Source organism: Silurus aristotelis, assembly GCF_946808225.1.
Source record: "Silurus aristotelis genome assembly, chromosome: 6".
Lineage (NCBI taxonomy): Eukaryota > Metazoa > Chordata > Actinopteri > Siluriformes > Siluridae > Silurus > Silurus aristotelis.
In genome coordinates this window covers 4,870,637-4,896,206 of record NC_139579.1, presented here as the reverse complement: position 1 = coordinate 4,896,206, position 25,570 = coordinate 4,870,637, and the positions used below count along the sequence as shown (strand labels likewise).

The 25,570-nt window shown below is 38.2% G+C and overlaps 1 protein-coding gene across 2 annotated transcripts in view; it reads right to left on the bottom strand.

The window, feature by feature from the left end:
- The window catches only part of lpcat1 (lysophosphatidylcholine acyltransferase 1), a 29,464-nt gene extending 4,245 nt beyond the window's left edge, over positions 1–25,219 (bottom strand). The window contains exons 1-15 of one of the 2 annotated variants that reach the window (XM_083544335.1): positions 24,894–25,219; positions 17,283–17,422; positions 16,881–17,095; positions 15,650–15,762; positions 15,215–15,275; positions 13,386–13,444; positions 12,387–12,421; positions 12,177–12,231; positions 11,992–12,074; positions 11,758–11,883; positions 9,220–9,373; positions 8,952–9,044; positions 8,684–8,825; positions 8,036–8,206; positions 5,849–7,543 (exon numbers count right to left, since the gene is read on the bottom strand). In XM_083544335.1, coding sequence (XP_083400461.1) covers positions 8,037–8,206; positions 8,684–8,825; positions 8,952–9,044; positions 9,220–9,373; positions 11,758–11,883; positions 11,992–12,074; positions 12,177–12,231; positions 12,387–12,421; positions 13,386–13,444; positions 15,215–15,275; positions 15,650–15,762; positions 16,881–17,095; positions 17,283–17,422; positions 24,894–25,007 — 1,560 coding nt within the window. In that variant the 5' untranslated portion in view covers positions 25,008–25,219 and the 3' untranslated portion in view covers positions 5,849–7,543; position 8,036. Of the gene's footprint in view, positions 1–5,848; positions 7,544–8,035; positions 8,207–8,683; positions 8,826–8,951; positions 9,045–9,219; positions 9,374–11,757; positions 11,884–11,991; positions 12,075–12,176; positions 12,232–12,386; positions 12,422–13,385; positions 13,445–15,214; positions 15,276–15,649; positions 15,763–16,880; positions 17,096–17,282; positions 17,423–24,893 lie in introns of those variants that run through there. The other variant, XM_083544334.1, reaches the window with a different exon arrangement.
- Positions 25,220–25,570: the final 351 nt, after the last annotated feature.

Below are 25,570 nucleotides of genomic sequence, written 5' to 3'. Positions count from 1 at the left end.
TACTGTAGCTTCAGATTACTGCTCTTAGAAGGCATTTTGCTGGTGTAGCTCATTGACCTCGAGGTTGTACATTGAGAGGCTTTTTTGCTCACCACAGTTGTACTGAATAGTCAAATGTAGAACCGTGATGGTTAAAAGCATTTAAAACATACAGGGTGCTGTTCTTTCATAAATAAAAAATGAAATTCATCAACTTCAGGGTGGTATATACTGTATCTCCAGATGCAATTTAAATAATGCCAGGAATGCATAAGAATATGATCGCTGAACTGTGAAATATTTATTCGGTGTGATAACCAAACATTCGCTGCGATCCTGACATTTGAATATAATAGCTTGTGTGATCAAATCACGTCACTCGACTTTACCATGAAGGCTGCGAAATGATGAAAAAGTGACGCTCAATTATACCGCTCAATGTAACCGAGAGCCATGTCGTTGTAACCAATAACATTAATTCCTTGTGATATGGTGTATAACGAGCAAACGAGATAAAATACTGGCATTTAGACAAAGGTTTAGACACCTACTGTCAAACAAGGGGGAAATCTTTTTTATGTAAATGAGGGCTTTGAAGTGGTCTGAATGTGGCACTTCACATCACTAGCAACCAAATTAAAAGTTTTATTAAGCCTAGTTTTCTTAGCTAGCATAATACAGCACTGTAGAATAGGCATGCTCATCTTTTTCATCCATGCAGTTTGTTGAATGTGAAAATGTTAATTGGATCGCACACTGAGAAAATATATCCAATAGAACCCACCTAGTATTGCCCGAAAAAAAAAAAAAAAAAAGCAATATTGTAAATGAGATTTTAATTTGGATAATCTTTTAAAGTTTAATAGAGCCCGGAGCCAGTGGGCATATTGCAATTGCTACATCATTATTAAACAAAAGTGACGCAAAATCATCCGTTCTCAGACTGTGACAGATAAATGCTTTCCACCGCACAAATAATATTAGTTCTGCCTACTGACATCAGCTCTTATCTCCATATTGGTTTTATTGGACTCACACTGCTGTCAGGTGCCGTAAGATTTGACAGAAATGTTTGCATATATGAACAGCTGCACCAATATATATGTGTGTGTGTGTGTGTGTGTGTGTGTAGCCCCCGGCATGACAAATAAGAGGAGCCCATATCAGCAATCTAAAGAAACTCTCCCCGCTAATCAAAGATAGGACAAGATTGGGTTTTGGACAGTTATGCACTGAGAGTAGACACTGAAACTTTTAGACAAAGACTAAAACAGTAAATGCCACAATACATTTGACACTGATTTTTACTCAAAAAAATTTAATCGATGTTCACACATACAGCAACTAACAGCAACCATGATTGGCCAGTGACTGACAACTAACCAATACAGATGGACAAATTTAGTACTCTTCATCCTAAAATAAAATAAAATCAACCTACAATTTTCTCTGAAATAGATAAATCCAGATAAAAATAAATCGCTGCCCATCCTTGTTTATTCTGAATTTAATCGAAATCAGACCGCTTTTTAATTCAACCGATTAATTTACATAATAAAGCAATATAATGGGACCCTCAACTGAATATTTTGTTGCACATCTCTCTAGAGGCTGTAGCTCTTAATGAGACTCCTGCACCTGCCAACAGGTAGTGTTGGAGCAACTGCTTCTAAAAAAAAATATCAGATAGGATTCAGATCAGCTCATAGTAGGCCACTTAGGAAAAGCCCAGGGTTATGTTCTTAGTCATTCTTTGGTGCTTTTAGGTGTATGTTTTGGGTCACCATCCTGTCAGAACCCTCATGAGCTGTGACTGAGAGAGTTTTCAAATACTAGACAGTATGGTTCTCAAGAATGGCTTGATAATCTAAACAGAATGCACAGAATTCTGCACAGAATTGAGGCTCCCTATTCCAGATATTGCTCCAAAACATTATCAAGCCTCCTCCATGTTTCACAGAAGGCAATGCTTTCTTTTTTCTGAAAGGTTATTTTTTGCATGTGTGAACATACAGCTTCGTCTCATCTGTTAAAACATGCATTCTCCCATAAGCTCTGTGGCATTATGATGCATTTTAGCAAATTCGTAAGAAAAAAATGCCGTTTTAAACCACTATAATCCAATTCTTTACATATAGGGGTACCAACAAATTTGTCTGTGTCTGTAAATGAATAGCTAAAATTGGGAAAAGTTTTTTCTGTGCAAATATAAGTGCAAACTTGGTGCAGCGACTACCAATGGAGGTAAAGACATTAACGCAAATGCACAAGATCAGTCTTCTGAAGTGATCTACTACTGTAATTTCCGGACTCTAAAGCGCACTCTTATATAAGCCGCACCCACTGAATTTGACAAAGATTTTTATTTTGAACATAAATAAGCCGCACCTGTCTACAATGAAACTAATGAACTTTACACAGGCTTTAACGACAGTGTCTGTTACACGGTGTAACGGGTGAAATATGTTGTGGCTCCCTTAAGAGCAGAGTGGTATTTTGGGAATAGCCTGCCGCTGCATTTTTACCGGTATTACTGCATGTGTGCAAGACCGAGGAATATGTCCTTATTATTTACTGATGCTCATTTCTAAGTTTCTTTGACTAACCCATAACGCTGTTGCCAAGAAAAATAAAAAAGCACGAGTTTTGGAAACCTGTCTGTGCTTATATGATTTCTGTTGCAACTGGAATTAGCGAGCTATCCCATGACCCAGACTCAACGCGTTACTAAACAGTAGCCTACCAAGAAAGTCTTTGTTCAATGTCTTCCTCCTTCCTTTAACAACTATTTCTCTCAGGAGTTTATCTTTTGGCATCGTCGTGCGTTTAAAAAAAACTTTTTTTCTCCCTATGCCGTACAGCTCAGAACACAGGTGAGGTGCGTTTTTTCGTTTTCGTTCGGAAATTTAATTGGTCTAATGTTATGAGGTTCAGTTTTCATACATAAGCCGCTTCGTTGTTTAAGCCACGGGGTTTAAAACGTGGGAAAAAAGTAGCGGCTTATAGTCCGAAAAATACGGTAGTTGATCCACTCACTGATAAAGTTATGATGACAACCAGTCAAAAGCACATCAACTTGCAGAAATAAAATCGTTGCAAGTGTGAACATACAGTAGCATATGGAATAAAATGTAAGGTTGCATACACTTGTGCTGTTGCAAAAAAATAATCAGCAATATTTGCAATTGCAGTCAGGAAAACATTTTCATGTTTTTACTGCAGAAATTTCTCCACTTTCACTAAATGCTTAGGTACTGTATAAACCAAAATGAATGTGTGCAAAGGTGGCATTTTAAAAGTCTTTGACATCAGTTATAAACCTAATGATGTTTGAGGACAGTTTGAGGAACAGTTTGAGGAACTGTTTGAGTAAGAAATTCATATACCATTCCTGTCACCATGCTTTCATTACTACATCCAAGAATTTTCCATGGATTTTCCAGTATTTTAAATTAATATTTAGTGACACATATATTGGCATTAGCTTTATATTACACTTAGTAACTGTTACCCAGTTTGTAAGACTTCATCTATGCCATCTGCTTCTTCACTCCCACCTTCTGACCACAGGATGCTGGGCCGTTTATGTTTAACCCTTTTATATGTTTTATGCTTACAGCAATATTAAGTGTATTGCTGCTAAGGTACTATGATCATATACCTACAAACTAGCCAATATGTATAGATATATGATGTGATGGGAGAAGAAACCTTGAGACGTATTACCGTATACCATGTGAATATGTTATACTGTTAAATATTAAATTCTCATTGGTTGACAAGTGTTATTTCCTCCAACAGCAGATATTATAGTATTTCTACTCGCAAGGACCATTCAAGGTTTGTACTGATATACTATCTATAATAACAATGTACACAGGAAACTGGATGTTGGGCACTTCACATTGATGGTGGTTGATTTAGTCTTCCATTAGAAAACAATTTTAGGCCTTTTTTTTTTTTTTTTTTTTTTTTTAAAGGAGGCTCCAGTTTCAGTACTTCATAAGTAAATCTGTAAATAAATGTATTGTCATTTAAGACTTGACAGCAAATAAAAAAAAAGGGGGGGGGGTCGGGGGAGAGGCTGCAGAAGGATATTATAATGTGGATATAATACAATTTTAAATTTAATTCACAAAAATTTTTCTTTGGCACATTGCTGCAGTAAAAATATGTTAAACTCTTACTGATGAAATTGTAATGGATTCTTGAAAGTGGAGCATTTTGCCACCTGTGTCAAAGCTGTTAACAGAAAATGACATCATCTGAAATTGGCCACGTAAAAGCAGGATTTGGGACGCGGCTGGACTGAACTAATTGAGGTGCTAAGCAACCAGGCTGCATTAACTGGGGTGTCCTTTGTAATCTTAACATTATATGGCTCTGTCATTTGTTGTTCTTTAGGGGTTATTAAAGATTGGAACAAGGTTGCAATAAATAGTGACATATACATATATATACACACACACACACACACACACAATTCTCTCGCTCGATATATGATTGTGAGTGTGTGTGTGAGAGAGAAAAAGAGGAGGCAAGTGTAAGGATCTAAGCAAGTTGGATAAGGGCCAAATAGTGACGTCTAGACGACTGGGTCAAAACATCTCCAAAACTGCAGCTCTTGTGGGGCGTTCCCGGTCTGAATAATTTATGTATGTATATAATAATTATTTTTATTATTTATATATGCCAGAGAGGTTTACAGTGCACTTGATTGAGGGGTATATTGAGATTTAAATCCCACAGGATGCAACAAAGTGAAAAATGTTCTTTAAAATGTTTGTACAGGGTACATTCTTTCATCCTTTTCCTGTGGAATTTCAATTCAGTATACACCTCAAGGTTCAACCAAATGCACTGGGAACCTTTCTGGCATATATATAAATTAATAAATAAGTCCTTCCTCTACTCATATCCATTTAGAACCTGTCATTTGTTTATTCCAGATCATGTATATGTACTCAGTTACACCCTTTGGTGTGTGTGTGTGTGTGTGTATGTATATATATATATATATATAAAATGCAAATGTATACATATACACTTGTTTATCTTTTGTATACAGTTACAGTGTTTACTGGAAAAGAGAGTCTGTGCTGGTGTGTTTCGGCATTTAGCTGATAAACAACCCAAGAAAGAAATGAAGCTCTGTTGTTTTTCAATGATTCAATGCTTTAATACAAACGATTACATTTTAATATAACGACCATATAATTTGTTTTCTGGTGTCACTGTTCACTACAACCTTGATTCAACCTTTAATTTAGCCTAAGGAACAACAAACGAAGGAGCCATATAGTAGTAAGATTACAAAAGGACACTCCGGTTAATGCAGCTTGATGAGTTGCTTAGCGCCTCAATCAGTTCAGTCCAGCCGTGTCCCAAATCCTGCTTTCCGTGGCCAATTTTTAGATGATGTCATTATCTGTTAACAGCTTTGACACAGGTGGCAAAATGCTCCACTTTCAAGAAGCAAAGCTCACTCGATTTCTTTCTGCTTCTTTTTTTTTTCTTCCTTGAACTAAGCGATGATGTAATGCTATTTTATCCAGCCAGTTGAGGAAGGGGCAAGAAAGTGTGCTAGCACCACCTTCTGGAAGTGTGAGGAAGTTTTTGTGTTTGATAACAAAGGGGGCATCGTGTGTTTACCACAAAAGTTGATTCAAAGAATGATGTAATGCCAAAGAGTGTGATGGGAGTGAAATGGCTAGAGCAAAGCAAGACAAAGCATGATGTGAGGGGGAAAAAAAATAACAGCATAAATATTAAGAGCAGATGTGAATGAAATGTTCAGTCTCTAAATGCTAAAATGCACAAAGCCACCTTTCAGCAAGTGATTGCTTGAAAAGAGCTTGAGAAACACATAGCATGCATTTTAAGAACTCTTTCTGTTGACAGTGACATTAGGGGACCCCCGCTGGCTCGGCTTATCTTATCGCATCATCACAACATCAATCTACTGTTAGGAAGCATTCAAATCCACTTAAAGCTGCAGGAGAACTGCGTTACTTCAGCTAAGAAAAATGCAAATGTAATTATGACAAATAGACTGAAGCACAACAGCGTACAGGAAAGCATTGCATGCAGATCATAGGTCTGTGGTTTACATTCGTCATGCTTTAGTCCCCCGATTATTCCATTTTAGTGTGTAATTCCGAATGAAATGATACAGAACGGGGATAACGCTAAAAAATAAATAAATGGGGGATTGCAGTGTCTTTCATGTCCTTGAAATTACATTTCTAAACATGAATGTAAAAGTAATAAGCATTTTAAAGTGTTCTGAAAAAACCTATGTGCATGTTTCAGGTAAATAAACACTTCTAAACTAGGGTCACTTAGAAAACATTAAGTTTGCCTGCACAAGCAATTAAAATCAAATCATAATAATACTTAAAAAAAAAAATAAATAAATAAAAAACTAATCGCAGTATTTTTACAAAATAGGCTCTCATGCTTGAAGCCTAATTTACAGATACATGAAGATTTTTGATGTATGAAGAAAAGAACATTAATTCCAGATCACCTACAAGTCACGCGATCGTCATATAATCGATTTTTTTAATTTGTAGATTTTTGTTTTTTCTTTGTATTTTGCAATGACATTGGCTCATGAGATCATTATGAACGTACAAACTTGAGGTCGGTTATATCAACAGCATGGATGCCAATATAGGACCGGGGTTCTAAGTCCACCCAAACATGTGAATCCCAACAATGAAATAAACAAAGTCGCTAATCATCTTTCTAATTGCATCTGAACACACAGTGGTCCTGTGAGACGCCTGTGTCAATAACAGGGTTGACAAGGACACATGATAAATCCAATGGCCAAATCAAAATTAGCCTGAAAACCAACCCAATCATTGATTGCAATCTGACCATCCTCATACTTATAATATCTACAATGAAACTACATCACATTACAAATAACAAAAATATTACTTTTGCCAAATACCCCAATTATTTTTAATTCCTATCTATTTACAGAAGTGTCGTATTTCTAATGATACACCATTCCAACATTTCAGCTACACACCCCAAATACATACACAATACACAGAAAATTTGTTTATTCTTTGCTTTAGACTCCAGCTTATTTGTTCGGCTAGAAAAACATTGATATAAGTTTTAAGTGGGATCTATGCATATAAAAAAAAGCCTCATGTTTCATATCTTACAGCACAGCCCCCTCTAGTGGTAAATCGACGCTTAAAAAATTATTTCGATATCCAATATAAACAAAGTTCAATTTTCTACATGCTCATACACTGCCTAGTACTCGAACAACAGATCATCTAGAAATAAATATACGTTTCAGGAGAGGAACCAAGAACCTAAAACCAAAAATCCTGAAAACAAGAACAACTATACAGTATGAAGAAAAGTTTGTGGACACCTGAAGATTTGTATGTGGCTTTTTGAACATCCCATGCCACATTTAATCCCCATTCGCTAAAATTTTACTGATGTTGGGTGAGGAGGCCAGAATTCCACTTCATTCCAGAGATGTTCACTAGGGTTGAGATCATATTGTCATGCTGGAACATGTTTGGGTCTCCTAGTTCATGTAAAAAGAAAGTTCAATGCGAGCACATCCAAAGACATTCTATACAATTGTGTGGTAACATTTTTCTGGAAAAGTCAAGTGTCCCAATACTTTTGTCCATATAGTATATAAGTGTGGCTTTTGTACTTATAGTATGTAAGTGAACTTTTATCCAAAGGTATAATAACATTGATTTTACACAATGTGTACATTTCAAAACATGTCGAATGCATTAGTTTGTCTCAAGTTTCCTTTAATATAAGAATAAGTAGAAAAATAGAAAAAATTTTTATTAATGTTTAAATTTATATTTAATTTGAGTCCAGTTGGTTTTTCAGAACATCTGTTAAAACAGTGATAAGTGTTGAGTAGAAAACATTAAAACCTAGAAGTATACAAAAAAAATGTTATTTTGGGTTTTTTTATGTTATAAATGTAACTCATTATAATTCTCAGTATTGCATCTTGAATGCAATATTCATGTAGGCAGAATTTTATACATACATCAGTCGTGTTTCTTGCTTTCTCTTTGTGTTTTTTGTTCCTGAGGACTGAATTCGGGGCAGAAGCTGTCGGCTGCAGGATGTACGAGTCCCGTGTGTGCGATTGGTTCATCGACACAGTGGTAGGACTCGGTGAAGTTCGGACAGCTCTCCATAAAAGTTCGAAATTCATCTGAAAGAGAACGCAAAACAGATTTAGAGCTTCTGGACACAAAATCATTTGTGATTTCTTGTCAACAATGAAAGAACTAAAAAAAAAAAAAAGGAAAAAAAGAAAGAAAAAAAGAATGATCAGGTGCCTGGTTTCCTAAAATACACACATTTTTCTTTAAAACTTTCTACTGATACAAACCTCAAAACTTGTTCTTTTTACAAGAGTTTATATACAACATAAAGACAAATGTTTGTGGACTGCGGGCCATAAGATTCCATATTTAGTCCTCATTTGCTCTTATAATACCCTCAACTCTTATGGGAAGATGTTCCACTAGATTTTGGAGTGTGCTTGTGGAGATTTGTGCTCATTCAGCCACGAGGGCGTTAGTAAAATCAGGTATTGATGTAAGAGGAAAAAGGACCGCAGTCAGCGTTTTATTCCCTAGTTGATAGTGTCTCAAAAATACTACACCCATGAGAAAGATTTAGTTACCAAACGTGATCTTTCCTTTGTCTTGTGTATCGACAGCTTTGAAGACTTCACCCACATCAAAATCTTCCACTCCGAGGGCTGATTTCAAAATGACAGCTAACTCGTCTTCTACGACGGCGCCGTCTTCCTCAGCCCCAAACATCTCCACAAAAAAAACAAAAAAACAGGCAAATCTAATCTTTGTATTACACAAAGTCATTAATCCTCCTAATCAATTTACTGCTTAACAATGGATGTAGCATTAAACCACACCAGAATCGCTTCTCACTTTAAAGGCGAGCTGAAGAGTGTCGAGATACTTTGAGGGTCTGGAGATCACGGAAAGAGCGATGATGTATTCCCTCACATCCATCTGACTGTGCTGCAGGGGGGGAGGGGGGGGAGGGGGGGGGGGGGGGGGCAAAACAAAAACACATGACACCACGAGGTAAATAGACGGTCTAACAGATAGTAACATCGTGTTGCACAGCGTGGCTTTAGTGCTGCCTTTAAATAAAAATCTTATTAAAACGGAGACGGATCACGCTTTTACTGACCTCCTCAAAGAGTGCAAAGATGTCCTGCAGTGTTTCTGTCACTGGAAGGTTTAAGTACGCTGCAAATTCCTCCAGGCTCAGTTTATGTCTACAGAGACTGCATGCTTTCTTGCCCTCCTCCTGCAGGACCTGATCTGTGACTCCCACATTCAGACTGAACAACAAAACAAAACGGGTATAAAAATAACTAATTTCTACATGCCTTACCAGAGGAGTCAAACCCAAAGCTTCTGGGTTTAAATGAGTCACTTAACAAATTCTCACAAATGTATTAATCCATGTTCAGGCAAGAACAGTTTCTGCCTCCAGAACAGCAGTTTACTACATTTTTTGTAGCTGATTAAAAAAAAAAGAAATACTTTACGTTTCAAACTGTCTAATAAAATATCAAGTTCTAAATCAATAACATCAAGTTCAAAAAATGGAGAAAATAAAAGTGTAGTTTTGTTGTCACTTTGCAATCTGTGTGAAAAAAGAGCAAATGTATTTGGCAATGAACAAATCAAGAACAAAAAGAACACTATTTCACCTTGTGCTTTTGAATTGATTTGCATTAGTGACCAATTTTTGTTATTATTTTGTGGTTGCTTTGATTGTATGGACTTTATTTTAATAAAGTAAATCATTAATGAAGATGAATGAAAAACACACACACACACACACACACACACACACACACACACACACACACACACACACACACACGGGTTGCAATCATCTGATTGCAACCCACATGTCATGTCTTTATTTCCCGCTAGAGGGCACCCCACATTTTATGAACCAAACAAACGAACTACATACACCAATGGAAAAAACATTTTGTGCTGATAAACAGAATGAGATACACTATATGCCCAAACATTTGTTGACACCTGGCCATAAAATTTGTATGTGTTTTCTGAACATCCCTTTCCACATTTAATCTCCATTTGTCATTATAGTAACCTGCACTTTTCAGGGAAAGATTTTCCACTAGATGTGCGAGTGTGGTTTTGTAGATCGGTGCTCAATCATAAGGGTGTTGGTCATAAGCCAACGTTCCAATTCATCCCAAAGGTGTTGAATTGGTTTGATGTCTGAGCTCCATAGCAGGTAAATCAAGATCTTTGACTCATAAATTCATGCACACCACGTCTTCACGGAGCTGGTTTTGTGCACAGGGGCATGGTCATGCTGGATCAAGGTTTGGGTCTCCTAATTCAAGTGAAGGGAGATTCACGGACATCTTATACAAGTGTGTGCCTCCGGTTCTTCCGAGTTTAGGGAAGAACCACATATGGCTGGAAAAGACAGGTGTCCAAATATCTTTGTCCATATAGTTTAGACAAAAAGACAGCAGGCAGAGCTGAGAAGTTGAAGATGCTGCGATTTTCGTTGGGAAAGTCAAAGATTATTAGAGGAACCGCAAAGGTGTAGGAAGTTATGGAGTTAAGGTGAGAGGTGTGATTGAGATGGTCGGGTCATGTGCAAAGGAGAGGGTTTATTGGTGGATGAATGCTGAGGATGGAGGCATTAAGCAGGAGGAAAAGAGGAAGGTCTAGTAGGTGGTGTACGGATGTGGTGAGGGAGGACATGCAGGTGGCTGGTTTAAAGTGATGATTTCATTTACAACTATACTCCATAACATTTACTCCTCGCTATGATTTTTTTTAAACAAAACACTACAGAACCTCAAAGTAACTGAACTCAGTCCATAACCTTTCGTTCTATCGAAGGAAAGCATACACGCGTCATTTTTTTCCCATTAAAAAGGATGGAAAATCCCAAATGTGCCACACCCTGCTCCTATACAACTGTGTGCCTCAAACTTTGAGGCAACAGTCTGGAGAAGAACCACAGAAGGGTAGAAAAGTCAGATACTTAAATCATAAATACTCTAAAAAGGAGCAACAAGATGATCCCATGCTCTCAGGGTCAAACTGCAGGTCACCAGAGTAAATACTGCTTTAAAACGGGGGGGGGGGGGGGTGTTCTACTTATATCATGCATTAAAAGTGCATATTTTTTTGTACATTTTGAGTTTCATGCTAAGAAGTCATGTGATGAAAGAGAATGTTGTTGACTAGATGAAGATCGAGGAGGCGAGGGTGGGACGCAGCGATACTTTTTGCGGTCGCATATCTGCCAGGGACCATGGGTGCTCCATTACTAAGGGGGTTGTTCTTCAAAATTCACTGAACTGTTTACACATACCGATAAAGAAAATTAGAACAAACGACATAAATAATTATGAAATCTTTCTGCAGGAAAACATATGAACAAAATCACAGAAGACAAAAGTAGGAACTGTTATTGTAGTTCCAAATAAAAAAAGAAAGAAATAAAACACTTGAATAGTTTAAATTGGGTTTGAGGACATCCCGCTTGTAACAACCAATCACAGGCAAGACCAAGTGTTGACGAGCGCAGTTCACCCAGCGGTGATCCGAGCCTTCACACGACATCTATTTACTCTGCAATTACATCATGTTGTTTATAGAAGCCATTCAAACATCACCTGCATGCTGAAGTCTTTATAGAGTCTCTAACGACACTCACCCGAGTGTACGCACCAGTCTGGAGAACTCCAGTAGGCATGTGCTGCTAGGTAAACACAGTGGACCTTTGACCATGGAGAGCTGGCAGTCTTCAAATGAGTAGTCTACAGTTGGTACTTGCAGAGCTCTAAAGAAATCATACACGTTTGAAAACACACAGATTGAGATCATATGCAGTCATCATGCATTCAACACCAGAAGGTTCTGGATCGTTAGGTTTGAATAGGACACTGACTTGGCCATAATGCGTCTCACATTGCTGGCGAACAGAGTCGGATCCCTTTTCTCGTCCTCCGAGGGTGTGTAAATAGGAAGGAACTAAGCAAACACAGAGATCCTTTTTTTAGACAACACAGGAATCATTTTAATTTCAAAGCAAGTTACAAAGTAAACATATGACCACATTTAACATATTCTCACCTCGATCTCTATAGAATTGTGGATCTGACACAGCGTGAGCCATAGAATCCTAAACCTGGAAAAAATAAATAATAATTAAAAAATAATAATTAAAAATAAATCAATCAATTAAAAAATGTAAAAAAAAATACCTGCAGTATAAAATTTATAAAAATTAAATTGAACATAATTTAATCTAAAATGTCTCATAACAAGGACAAAACAACTCACGCTCCAGGACCCTGCCACGTCCATGAGATTGTGTCCTAAAGGTGAAACACACGTACTACAGTTTACAAAAAGCACCTGAACAAATAAACCATCACAAGGTCATATGCGTCCATAGATCTTGTATTCAGACCTCACCATGTGTAGAGCTCCTACTCCTGACACGTTTTTCCGAGTATGTACATGCAACCTGAGTATCGTGTCTTCATAATTAATGAGAAGTGGATGAGTAAGAGATATTGAACCGAGGCGTGCGAAAGAAAGAAGTAGAAAACACAGCAGGGTGTTCTGTAAGAGGAAAGCAATCATCGGCGTGCTGCGATGTGGCTCGGTGCGAAGCGGAGTTTCCCAATAACATCCTGTCCAGGATCAGTGCTAGTGTTTGCATTTAGTTTAGCCTATATTTAATTTAATGAGGAAAAAAAAAATTACTTCCTGCCGTCCTCAGTTTTCATCAGTCTGACAAATTTTTGACCGATACAACAAGTGACACTTTACTGATTTTTTTAACTTATAGCATTGTTACCATTTTACTGAGTCGACATGTCCATCATAGAATATACTGTACTGCTTTACTCCAATATTAATGGGGTAAAGTAGTAGAATACTTGTAAATATAGTACATTATTTTAATACTTGAGAATTTAAGGCGTAAAAAACCCAAGCCACACCTGGGCCCCTGAGTTAGGCCCTTAACCAATTTTCAACATTCCGCTGTCTGACAATTTTCTGACACCCAGTGATGCTTTACTGCTTTTTTTTTTTTCCAAAAATCCCCTTTAGTGTTTTATTTTTAAGCTTCAGTTTCAAATTAGGCATCATACATAATGCTGCTCTATTATGCTGCCTAAAATGCTGTTCCACTGCTGCCATTTTTAACATTGAGCAGCATAAAAAAAGTCTTATGTTCTTCTCAGGAGTTGGTCTTATGCCTTATGAGTGTAGGAGAGCCCCAAGGCTTGCTGTCCTGCACTGGTTAAACCTTTGAAACTCTTTCCTCACCAGTTCATTAGGATAGCGCAGAACCACCGGCTGGACTGGAACCCCAGGAATAAACGCACCTAAAGGAGGAGAAGGAACATTTCAGTGTTGTTCAACAATAAAGTACATTGATCGGTGACTACACCTCATGTATAGGGTTTGGCTGGTACACAGTCAAAACCACTGATGAAACGTGATGAGCAACATCCTTTTGTGTCTCTGCTCGTGTCCTCGGTTTGCCTGAAGCTTTTCATGGGAGTAGAACAATAAAAATGGTCAGCCTCATCTGACCTGTCGTACAGTAATATGACTCTCTGTGTACACACACACACGTGTACGCAAAGTTCTTCTTTCTCTTCTACTCATTATGTCATTTTTATTTCTTACCATAAAGAATCCAAAAACACTGACTATAGATCAGGCAGAAAACCAGGCAGACATACAGACAGAGATACAGACCAACAGACAGACTGATTAATTGATTGATTGGATAATAAAGAGACAGACAGTCAAACAGACAGACTGATGGAATCAAAGTTGGTCAGAGACATATAATGAAAGAGATAAACACAAACAGCTTGGCAGGAAGACACACAGAAAGGGTAGCAAAGAAACAAATAAAGAGAAAGACAAAAACAGCTGACACGAAAAATAAGTACATATATTTAAAGATTCCTTATAAAAACATTTTTATATCCGAGTTTTTATTTTCTTCCTCATGGCAGGACGTGACCCACAATTTGGGAATGTGAGAAACCTCGCACTCTACCCCAAGCTAACACATGGGCATGAGGAAGTGTTATGGCATCTCTTGGTTCGACATTCAACCTGGTGTCCGAAGACTATGAACCTGATGACCTTCACTCTGAACACAAAGCTTTCTTTCAGGTCTCAGTCAGTAGACATACAACGAACCAAGGGCACCGTTTTCTTCAAATCAAATTACCGTTTTTACTTTCAGCTTTCCAAGGGCAGATCTGTGAGCATGTTTATCTTCGAATAACCTTGTAGTCGAATAACTAACGGGAAATTATTTTACGGCAGTTAGACCCAACGCACCCTTCACTACGCTGTTAAAATAGAAGCCAGACTGAATCAAGGCTGCCTGCTAAATTTAAAAATAAATTAAATTATTGAATACCAAATATTACAATTATGGGATGTCTTTCTATAATCATAATTTGTGCATAAAACAAAGATTTTGTGAAAAATCCGCCAGGTTTGTGAAAATTGCCCCGATTTGCCCCGTTATCGACATTAGTGTATCTGCAGACATCTGGCACTAATGTCTCTTGGGGCATGGAAGCCACGGGAATGAAAGTATACAAAAAACAAACTGACAGGCAGGCGAGAGAAACATGAATGAGGGATTTTAACAGAAGAAGAGGGATTAGGGATGTGGAGGAAACACAAAAAACCATGAGTGAGAGAGGATCAGCAAAAAACATAACAGGACTGGACAGTGCACACACAGTCTTCCTCTTTCCAGTGTGCACCATCACTGATCCTCTCATTTAAGTAAACCGTCACGGTCCACATAACAGAGAGAGAGAGAGAGACAAAGAGAGTGAGGCAGAGAACGAGAACATGTTGAAACAACATCTATGGCAACCAGTTCTCCAGACATATACACACACACACATTCTCTCACTCTATCAGGCACACAGAGTTTTAAACCAACACTGGGGGGGGGGTGTAGATAGCGAGAGAGAGAGAGAGAGAGAGAGAGAGAGAGAGAGAGAGAGAGAGAGAGAGAGAGAGAGAGAGAGAGAGAGGAGGGAGGGGCAGGGTGCGGCAAGTATGGGGGGAAAAAAAAGGGACAGATAGATAGACAGAGAGAAGGCACATACCAGGCTTAAATGTGATAAGGCAGGATCTGTTGGTGCAGGTCCCCTCAGGAAATATCATGATCTGAAATTAAACCAAAACTGAGGACATGTTCATGGGAAAATGTGATAAACAAAAAAAAAAAAGACAGAGTCAACCAAAACAGACAGACGGTTATTTTACATGTTTACAGACAGGGAGACAGACGGCTGAAATAGACATTCGGTGCCACTCGGATAAGGACGGGTTCCTCTCTAGGTTTCTTGCTTAAGCCATCTGAGGGAGTTTTTCCTCGCCACAGTCGCCGCTTGGACGCTCATTAGGCATTGACTTACAATTATGACAAATGTGCACTCGAATTAATTAGGCAATATGATTGTCAGAACGATAGACAGTCAGTTTTCTTAAGAACCTGATCATCGTTCTGATTGTAACGAACAAACTGAAGTGTGCGTTACCTGAGGCCACTGGCCTGCTGTGCACGCTCGGCGATTAATCTCCTTCACGGTCTTCCTGCGAGAATCAGGATCCGAGCGAGACACGAACACCGGACGGATGAACTTAATCAGTGCTACGATGGAAAAGGAACGAATATGAAAAAATTAAACAGATTGATCATCTGAAATTGTTAACATGGGGGGAAAAACCTGCCTCGGTATATCATTCTGCCTCAGTATATCATTTCATCTCATCTGATTTTTTTTAGTTTGAAACCAGATCAGATTTCCATGTAACCAAACAGGTCAAAGGTCTAGCAGGAGCTGTTTGTTTTATTATTTATGATCGGCTGATGCACAGTTTGACTGTGTACCTATTATTAAAAATACATATCCATTATTTATAATAAATGTGACTGTGGAAACTGCTCTAATGCATCAGCACTGCTTATATATTTCATTATATAAGATAGAAATGACATTTCAACTGACAGAATATGATGCAGCATGAACTGAGAACAGACACACATTACATGGACAAAAGTTTATGGACAACTGAGAATAAGTATGTGCTTTTCAAGCATCCTGTTCCATATTTAATTCCCATTTGCTGTTATAATAACCTCCCCTCTTCTGGGAAGATGTTCCACTAAATTTTAGTGTGTGCTTTTGGAGATTTGTGCTCATTCAGCTGCAAGGGTGGTAATAAAGTCAGGTACTTTATGAAGCTGGCTTTGTGCATGAAGGCATTGTCATGCTGGAACAGGTTTCGGTCTCCTAGTTCAAGTGAAAGAAATAATGTATGCTACCGCATCCAAGAATATCCTTTATATTTGAGGGCATCCACATTTGTGGTACCAGTTTGGGGAGGAGCCACATATGGCTGGAGAAATCGGGTGTCCTGTACTTTTTATTGTATTCTGAATTGGTTTATCTGAATTACAGGTGTAGGTGCAGGTAGATAATGTAACAGCAACATCCCTTTGTTACAAAAGCACTGTGGTATAAAAGGAAAAGGACTTTTGGTATTTTTGGAAATTAACTTTAGGATGGCAAAAGCAGATTCGTTTCACTTTGTATGATTCTATGTTGAGTATAATTTTTTTTTTTTTTAATCCACTTTGTCATGGTTACCTCATTATGTAAATGTTTATATCTATATGCCTACACCTATTGTGCTATATTGGAATTTTTACACAGTCCCTAAGACAGGGAAGAAGGAGAAATTAAAATAAAATAGGAGGAAACTTACTGCCCCAGACAGGAATGTCTTTGCTCTCCGATTTCATTACTATCGATGCCATAGTCATAGTCACAGGAATGGCATCAAAGTAAGATGAGTGCGGTGCCAGCGTGAGGATGGGTGCTTCACTGGCCTGAGCTGGTCTGCCTTTCACCCGAATCCAGTGGAAACCTCCGGAAAACCACATCGCCCTCATCAAGCCTCTGATGATAAGATCCAACAGCCTGAAATGTGTATATGAAAAGGAAATGAATTATCAGCAGTTCCAATGCTGTGTAATGTGATGTTCAATTTATGAAGAGCCAATTGAGATTGAACATCAAGTCTTTAAAGAAACTTTGTGGTAAAACTTGAGATATACAGTAAAGTCCAGTGTTAAAAAAATGCAACGTTGAGGAGGTGTCCACTTACCACCTCCACCAGGAAAGAGGCTCCACAGCATCCTCTGTACGGCCCAGAGTGGCCAAGAACACAAAAGGCCATGCGAGCAACATAAAAAAGGCAGCGCCGAGCAGTCGCACTGGAAACAGCGTCACTGTCATCAATGCAATCTTGAGGGGAAAAATGTAATTAAAAGATGAGGAAATACAGCATCACATACCAATTACAAATGTCAGCACTGAATAAACGTGAAGGATGAAGACCAAATATGCAGTAAGTAAAAGAATCGGAAAAACTACCTAAACGAATACTCATCTATATTAAAGGAGAAATACACACAGTCTCAACCAATCTCATGTCAATCTTGAATGCCTATAGAGTAGTATTGCATCCATCATACTCTTATCGGATTTTTGAAAGAAATATACAGCTTTGCGCTTCTCTCCCGAAACAGCCAAGCTCCTGGAGGCATGGTGTGGGCGGAGCTAAAGTCACAAGCACACGCAGACTTTGCGTGTTGATCGTCTGCAAGCTGTGAGATCGCTATAAATTAAACAGGAACAAAAACATCATAGTCTTAAATTAACTATGGCTTACAATCAGATCCAGCCGTACATATATGATCCAGAATCGGACCCTGAAACTCAAATTGAACATCAAGAACAGCAGCAGCAACAACAACTACAGTATAAAGTTCTCAACAAGGTTCTCTTTCCCTTTCATCCAAAAACACATTTATTTGGAGACATTCTTCTCAAGCATGTCCTGTGCAGAGCTGCTGACGACTTTCATAAGCGATTGAAGCACGGTGATGGGTGCACTCTTGCTCTGGTTGCTATGTGAGCACTCTCCTGAAGGAATTCTGCCTTTCATGATGTCATGATTCGAAAAAATACTTTTTCCAAAACATATCCCAGCATCTTCCCGTGGGCTCACCACCTGCAGGAGGGACCGTAAGGGACGGTGCTGTGAGGATTGGGCAGCAGTCGAAGGCGGGGGCCTGCTTAGACTGCTACCCCCCGCAACCCGAATTACGGATAAGCGGGAGAAAATGAATAATGATGAATATCCTAGCATGGAAGGAGTGTATTTGGCACAGAAATACAGTACTCTGTCATACGTCCAAATAGTTTTTCGAAACATCAGCCAGGTTTAGCATGAGAATCCAACTCTATACCAGTGTATATAACTCAAAATGCATGAAATAGCATTAGAACCCCTACTTTAGGAAGTCACTTGTGAGTGCTTAAGGGGGGGGTTGGGGGGTTAGATTTTTATTATATATGTGAATATATAACACCAAATGCACAATCAGTGGGCGCTTAATGTATCGAAGAAAAAAAACGGTGACTAAAAAATGTAAAAAATTACAAATTAACAAGTAACAAGTTTAAGAAGAAAAGAGCCTGTTCCAGCAATATAGCCATATGTTTCCGTTCTTGTCTAATAGGAGTGAAACCTGACGTGATCTTTAACCACTGTAGCTCATTCACCTCAAAGGTGTTTTGCGCATTTATAGATAATTTATAGATTAAAAGCAGTGCGTATTTGAGTTACCATAGCCTTCCTGTCAGCTTCATCAGGTCTGGACTTTCTCCTCTGACCCCTATCTCAACAGAATGGAAATTTCCACCCATAGACCTGCATGATTTTATGCTTTGCACTGCAGCCACGATTGGCTGATTGGATAATGACTTTGTTTGTTTAGCTAGATTGGTGTTCCTGATGAAATGGTCCGTTTTTGTAATGTTTCTTATTACAATAAAGTGCATACCATGTGTTTATATATCCTAATAAAAAAAATATATTAGTGTAATGCTAGGAATTTAGCAGGTTTCAAACAGCTTTTGTGTAAAGCTAGAATTTTCAGCCAAGCTTGAATATACATCAACTATAATGATGAGTTTGTATGCGAGTTCTCATGTGTCTTCGTTCCATGGAACTTCTGAAGGATCCTGTAATGTAAATTCAGAACAGGGCCTCCCATTCACCCTGTAAGATCCATAGCCAGCTCTGCAACAAACACGCTTTATCTCAATTTCCATTAGAAGGCTCCTCTAAAACATGTTTACGCTCCTATTTACTAAATCCTCATTAATAATGCAGCGTTTATAGTCAGTGATTGGTGGAGAGGGCATGCAAGCACTACTACAATGACAGATTTATTTACTACTTAGCACTGTAGAAGAGCACTATAGGTGAGCACTGTAGGTTTTCATTTGAAGGGTGATTGGGTTGGAGTGTACATTTTGAAACAAGTAGATGAATGGAAACTAATTGTAGCACAGTGTCATTTCCTCCTTCTTTTCAAGGAACCTAATAAAATATTGAGTTTTATAAGTTTAGAGAAAAAAAAATTATAAAAATCACAATGTTTTGGCACTCGCTGATTGATGGACTCCATCTATTACTACTGGTATGTCAGAAAAGTACTCCAGTACCTCCTCTGGGTATTTTCAGAATGCAACTTACAACCTTCTTTGCTTTCTTTGCAATCATTAACCACTAAATGCGCCCAGCTCGAGGTCATGTGTTGAACATATACAAGGCTTTCACCCATCATGCAAACAATTCCACAGTTTTCTCGAAATGCCTTCGAAATTCAATATTTATGAACTCATTTCTATTAAGCCATTGCCATTTCTTTGAAAATGCCCTACGCTATGGTTTGAATGGTATCCATAGGGAAGGACATGCATAGTTCCAGACTTAGTTACAGTAAGTTACATATTTCTAGAGCTTTTTTTGTATTATTCGGCCTGCAGCTACACGAACACGGATAATTTCAACACCAAACCAACACGACTAGAATCAGAAGATAATTTAAATCTAAACAAACTCCATACATGTCACACGTTTGCCGGTTTTTAAGTTAGGGATCGCCCTTGCAGTAGTGTAAAGCATCATGGAGAGAAAACATCAAACTCCTCTAATGAATCTTTCCTTCCATTGATTTTCACATGTCTGAGATGCAAAAACTCAAAGCAAATATTTATCCTCCAAAAATACTCAACCTCAGTTACATTTTTCTCAGCTGAGTGTAACACAAGCCATCATGTATTCTAACAAGTGCATGAACATTCTCTATCATTTATGTATAATTAAAATTGTAAATAATTGTAGATTCATCATAAATTCATCAGAGCATACCCAAGAATATCTTCTACATAAACACAGTATCTCACAAAGGTGAGTACATCTTTCACATTTCAGCAACTTTTTGTATATTTTCTCAAAGGACAATACTATAGAAATGAAACTTGGATATATTTTGAAATAGTTAATGTGCAGCTTGTATAGCAGTACAGATTTACTGCCCTCTGAAAATAACTAAAAATACAGACATTATTGTTTAATAACTTGCAACAGACAAGTACACCAGGCAACAAGTGATAACAGCTTTATGTCGTGTTAACGTGCAAAGCCATACGTCCTATTCATCATGTTCATGTTTTTGTCTGCTTGTCAGGACCATACAGATTTGTGTATCTTGTATTAGAGCAGTTAAAATTTGGTGCTTTGAGTACAATTCTCTCATACTGACCACTGGATGTTCAACATGGCACTTCATGGTAAAGATTCTCTGAGGATTTGAGAATTAGAATTGTTGCTCTGCACAGAAGATGCCTAGGCTATTAGAAGATCAGCAACACCCCGAACCTGAGTTACAGTACAGTGGCCAGGGTAATAAAGAGGTTTTCCAAAATGGGTTCCACTCGGGAACAGGTCTCGCAAGGGTCCATTAAAGAAGTTGAGTCCTCATTCTATGATTCAGGTGCAGTTGATGGCTTAGAAAGAAAAACAAAACAAAACACAGACGCATAAGTGCTGCAGCATTGCTTTAGAGGTTGCAGAAGTGGAAGGTTATAGTTTACAGCAACAAGTCGGTTTTCATGGCTTCACAACCTATCCAAGAGCATGAATTACTGGAACCATATCCTGTGGTCTGATAAGACTTCGATAAACTTCGATTGTTTGGCTTACATGGAGTCCAGCATGTGTAGCGACACCCTGGTGAGTAGCAAGAAAATTGTCTTGCCTACAGTCAAACATGGTAGTGGTAGCATCATGGTCTGGGGCTGCATCAGTGCTGCTTTGAAAGAAACATGGATTTCAACATGTACTGTGAATTTTTGAAGCAAATGATGCTCTCCCTTCAGAAACTGGTCCGAACGGTGGTTTTCCAACATAATAACGACCCCAAACACACCGCTAAGATGACAACTGCCTTGCTGAGGAAGCTGAAGGTAAAGGAGATTGAGCGACCTAGTATTTCCCTAGACCTGTGTTCACATCCTCAAATGGAAGGTGGAGAAGCGCCAGGTGTCTAACATCCAGCAGCTCCGTGATGTCATTATAGAGGAGTGGAAGAGGATCCCAGCAACAACTTGAGCAGCTCTGGTGAATTCCATACCCAGGAGGATTGAGGCAGTGCTGGATAACAATGGCACTCAGACAAAATATAGACATTTAAAACACAGATTTGACTTGTTCATTTAGGGTGTACTCATTTTTGTTGCCAGCTCTTCTGATATTAATAGATGTATGTTGAGTTATTTTCAGAGGACAGTAAATCTGTACTGCTATACAAGCTGCATATTTACTCTAAAAGTATATCCAAGTATACACACAAACACACACACAAACACACATACATACATAAATACATATATGCCTATTTATCTGCACTTGTCAGTTTGCACTTCTGGTCAATGCTGAACTACATTCATACATACATTCATTGCTGTGTATTGGTACTATTTAATGACAATACAATTTGTTAATTCTATCCATATATCTATCCATCCATCCATCTATACTAGCTAGTAACCTAATTGCATTTACTTTCATTCTGACTAGCTAAGATAAGATAGACCTGACAATAAGGTTTTAGTGCTGCTTCTTCCTAAAAATTTGTATTTAGTTGCATTCTTAAAACACATGACCCTTGATTACCTGTGCATTCTATCGAAATATGGTCTTCTTGTAGAGGACTTCCTTGTGAAAAGAGTGAAGGAATTGCAAAGGGATACTGGGGGTAGCATTAACAACTCGGTCTTAATCCTCAGCTTACAGCTACCCCTTAATGCAGGGTCTGTGTGGCTTTTTTTTGTGATTTCTATAAAACATACAGGTGGATTGTCCACTGTAAATTGTGTTTGCATAGTTTCATGTGATGGACTGGAATCCTATTCAGGGTATAATCCTCAACCTCATCCACTAAACTGACTCAGATTTAAGTTTTTTGAAAACAATTCAGACATAAGGTTGTATCAGCAGCCCTGGTTCATAGCAAATGAACCCACCTATCAATGATAGTCATATCAGCAAATCGTCTCGTTTTATTCCTTACATATTATACAGTACAATATTAATCAACTATAAAAATGTTACTATGGACACCATCTTGTGAACATTTCAATCCCATAAGTCTGTTCCTCCAGTTTTACAATAGCTGTGGTAATGTGATTTGTTGCAACAATAATCCTTATGAAGAATATATTAAATAGTTCTGTAATAGTTGGTTTTTGTTTGGGTTTTTCAAGACATGCACTTGCCTGTATGCACACTTGCAAAATTGAAGGGATACCAAACACTGATTCATCACACAAAACAAGCATGATCTTGTTTATTAAAAAAATTTATTATCTGCACCTAAGTTATGAAACAAGTCAAAAAAAAGTTTAATACATCGAATGTGTTTGTGTTCTTCCTTGCCAAAAGCGAGATAAAGAAAACACAAGTCTTTGCACTCAAATGGCCAATCTGTATAGTAATACATAATGATTCAAAACAGCTCCCAATGTTTTCAAAACCTTTCAAAGTTGTTGGTCTTTCGTGATTCGTTCATCAAAAGTATTAATGAATTGCATAACTGGAGAACACAATGGTGATACATTGGGAAGCATTGCCACCTCATAGGTCCAGGTTACAAATTGAATCCTTAGCTTGGATAAACAAGTTCAAGCTTGTGGTAGAGGTGGGAAGAAATGTTTGGTTGCCGTACAGTGCATTGGGCCCCTTAACACCATCCGAGTCTGAATTATACAAATATAACATTTGAATGCATCTCCTAATGGTAACAATATACCCATCCTCTAATTGCTACCTACCTACCAACTGGGGTGATAATGTGCCATGTCACAAGGCAGAAGGCATCCCAAACTAGTTCAGTGAACATTGGCATGCGGTAGAACAGGAGATTTGTGTAACGAATGTGTAAATTGGCAGAGATGACGTGATACAGCGTTGTCTACATAAATCAGGATTTCAAAGGAAATGTTTCCAACACCTTGTAAAAGCTATGCTACGAAAAACGGAAAAACAGCAGGAGAACCTAAAAAACCAATGCTAATACAGTGTAAAAATATAAAGTTGGTGTATAATTATGTAAACAAATAACCTATGGTTAGAACTATAATATTACTTGCTGTAGCTCCTGTGTCTCTTATCTTAAAGCAGAATGTGTTACAAGTCTACTCATCAGTCACATCCTACTCCAACGTGTTACAGATAAAGATTGACGATAAAGATAATTGACACAGTTTTTAAAAAGAGGATTATGGAATCTAATTCTCCATTACAAGAACCAGGATAAGGAATCGACTTCCAGGCAAATAACACATAAGAGAAGTAAGGAAGCAGATGAAGTGACATCGTGACGAGCATCATGGCATTGTCAAACTAATCAGTAGAACATTTTTTAATGTTTTAGTGTTTGACTTTCCTGTAACAGATATTCAAGATACACTATTCAAGAGAGATTAATGGAATTTTTTTTATTACATTTGACTGAAAATCTCTTTAAAAATAGCTAAGCAAACACATCAAGTGACTCTAAAACAATCTTTAGGTGCCAAACGACTTGAATGGGATCCTAGAGTTTGATTAACATGTTTCAAATTGATGAATAGAATCTTATTTTACGTATCCTTATTGCCAAAAGAAGTTGACTCCTTTAAAAGAATCGGCTCAAGGAGTCAACTCCCTGGCGAATAATACATAACTGTGTGTTGCAGCTTGCTAAATAAGGGTTACTAAAACATTTTCAAAGAACGAATTATAGACAATTATCATATTATATTTCCCTATTAACAAAAAGAAAAGTTCAGAAATGCAAGACGGCTCACAAGGAGTCGATTCCTTGACAAACAACGCATAAATAAGCATAAAAACAACACGAAGTAAATCTAAATCTATGACTCGTGAAAGGAAATAATCATAGAATATTATCATATTTCCCTACTACCAAGAAAGAAAGAAAAAATACAGAAATGATAGTTGACTCACAAGAGTTGACTCCCTTACAAGAGCCGGCTCAAGGAGTCGACTCCCTGGCAAACAACAAATAACTGAAATTAATATATATTTTATGAGCAGTGCAAGCGCGGACATGTTAGTAGGAAACCAAGTGAAAAGATTTAATAGCTAAACCAGGCAGTTTTTTAGATTTGGATGTAAATGTAATTATATTTACGAGTGGATGCAGGTGATAAACACGTGACTCTGCACTGGTGTCTCCCAAACAGCTGTATACAATCCTTATACGTGCAGCAGCATGAAAAACAGTTTTAGTACACTTTATTGCCACTAATAAGCTGATTGTCCATAGCTGGAGCATTAAAGCGTGTATTCCCTCACCTTGACTTTGTGCACAGGTGTGAACCTCAGCTCGTGTGTAAAAGGATTGGTGAAGTGCGCTGAAAGTCGGGATTCCGCTCCATTTACAGCCTCGTTCCGCTTTCTGTTTCTCATGATCAGCAGTCAGCACAGACCTTTAATTAACTATATTGAGAAAAAAATTTAATCCACTAGATCATTCGCTAGACCTAGTAATCGCATGCTTTCCTCGCTTGTGAACCCGATTCCCTATAATAACACACCGCACACCCAACAGGCAACATGCTCTGTCCAATAGGGAGTCGTTGCTCTGACGCATGCGCAATGACCCCAGGGCCTTCAGCGATGTCCTACCTGACTCAGTCTACGTCACAATACCATCGTTATGACGTCACGGCTTTAGAAACCACGATTAATATATACAGAAATGCAGTACAGTAAAACACTATTGTACGAGCAACTAATAGTACGAGCAAACGAAGATATGAGCGACCTTGCTCGCAAAATTTTACCCTATTTTGCCAGCAAATTTCGAAGGCACGAGCAAACCCATGCTGCCGGTTCCCCGGCGAAGGGTCGCATCAGTCGCTTAGTTGATCTCGTGTTGTCGCTCTCGCTGTTCAGTGCAGCAAAAACTTTTTTTTTGTGTTATATTTTTATTTCACTAGAAATCTTGAAAAATGTCGCCCAAGAAAATC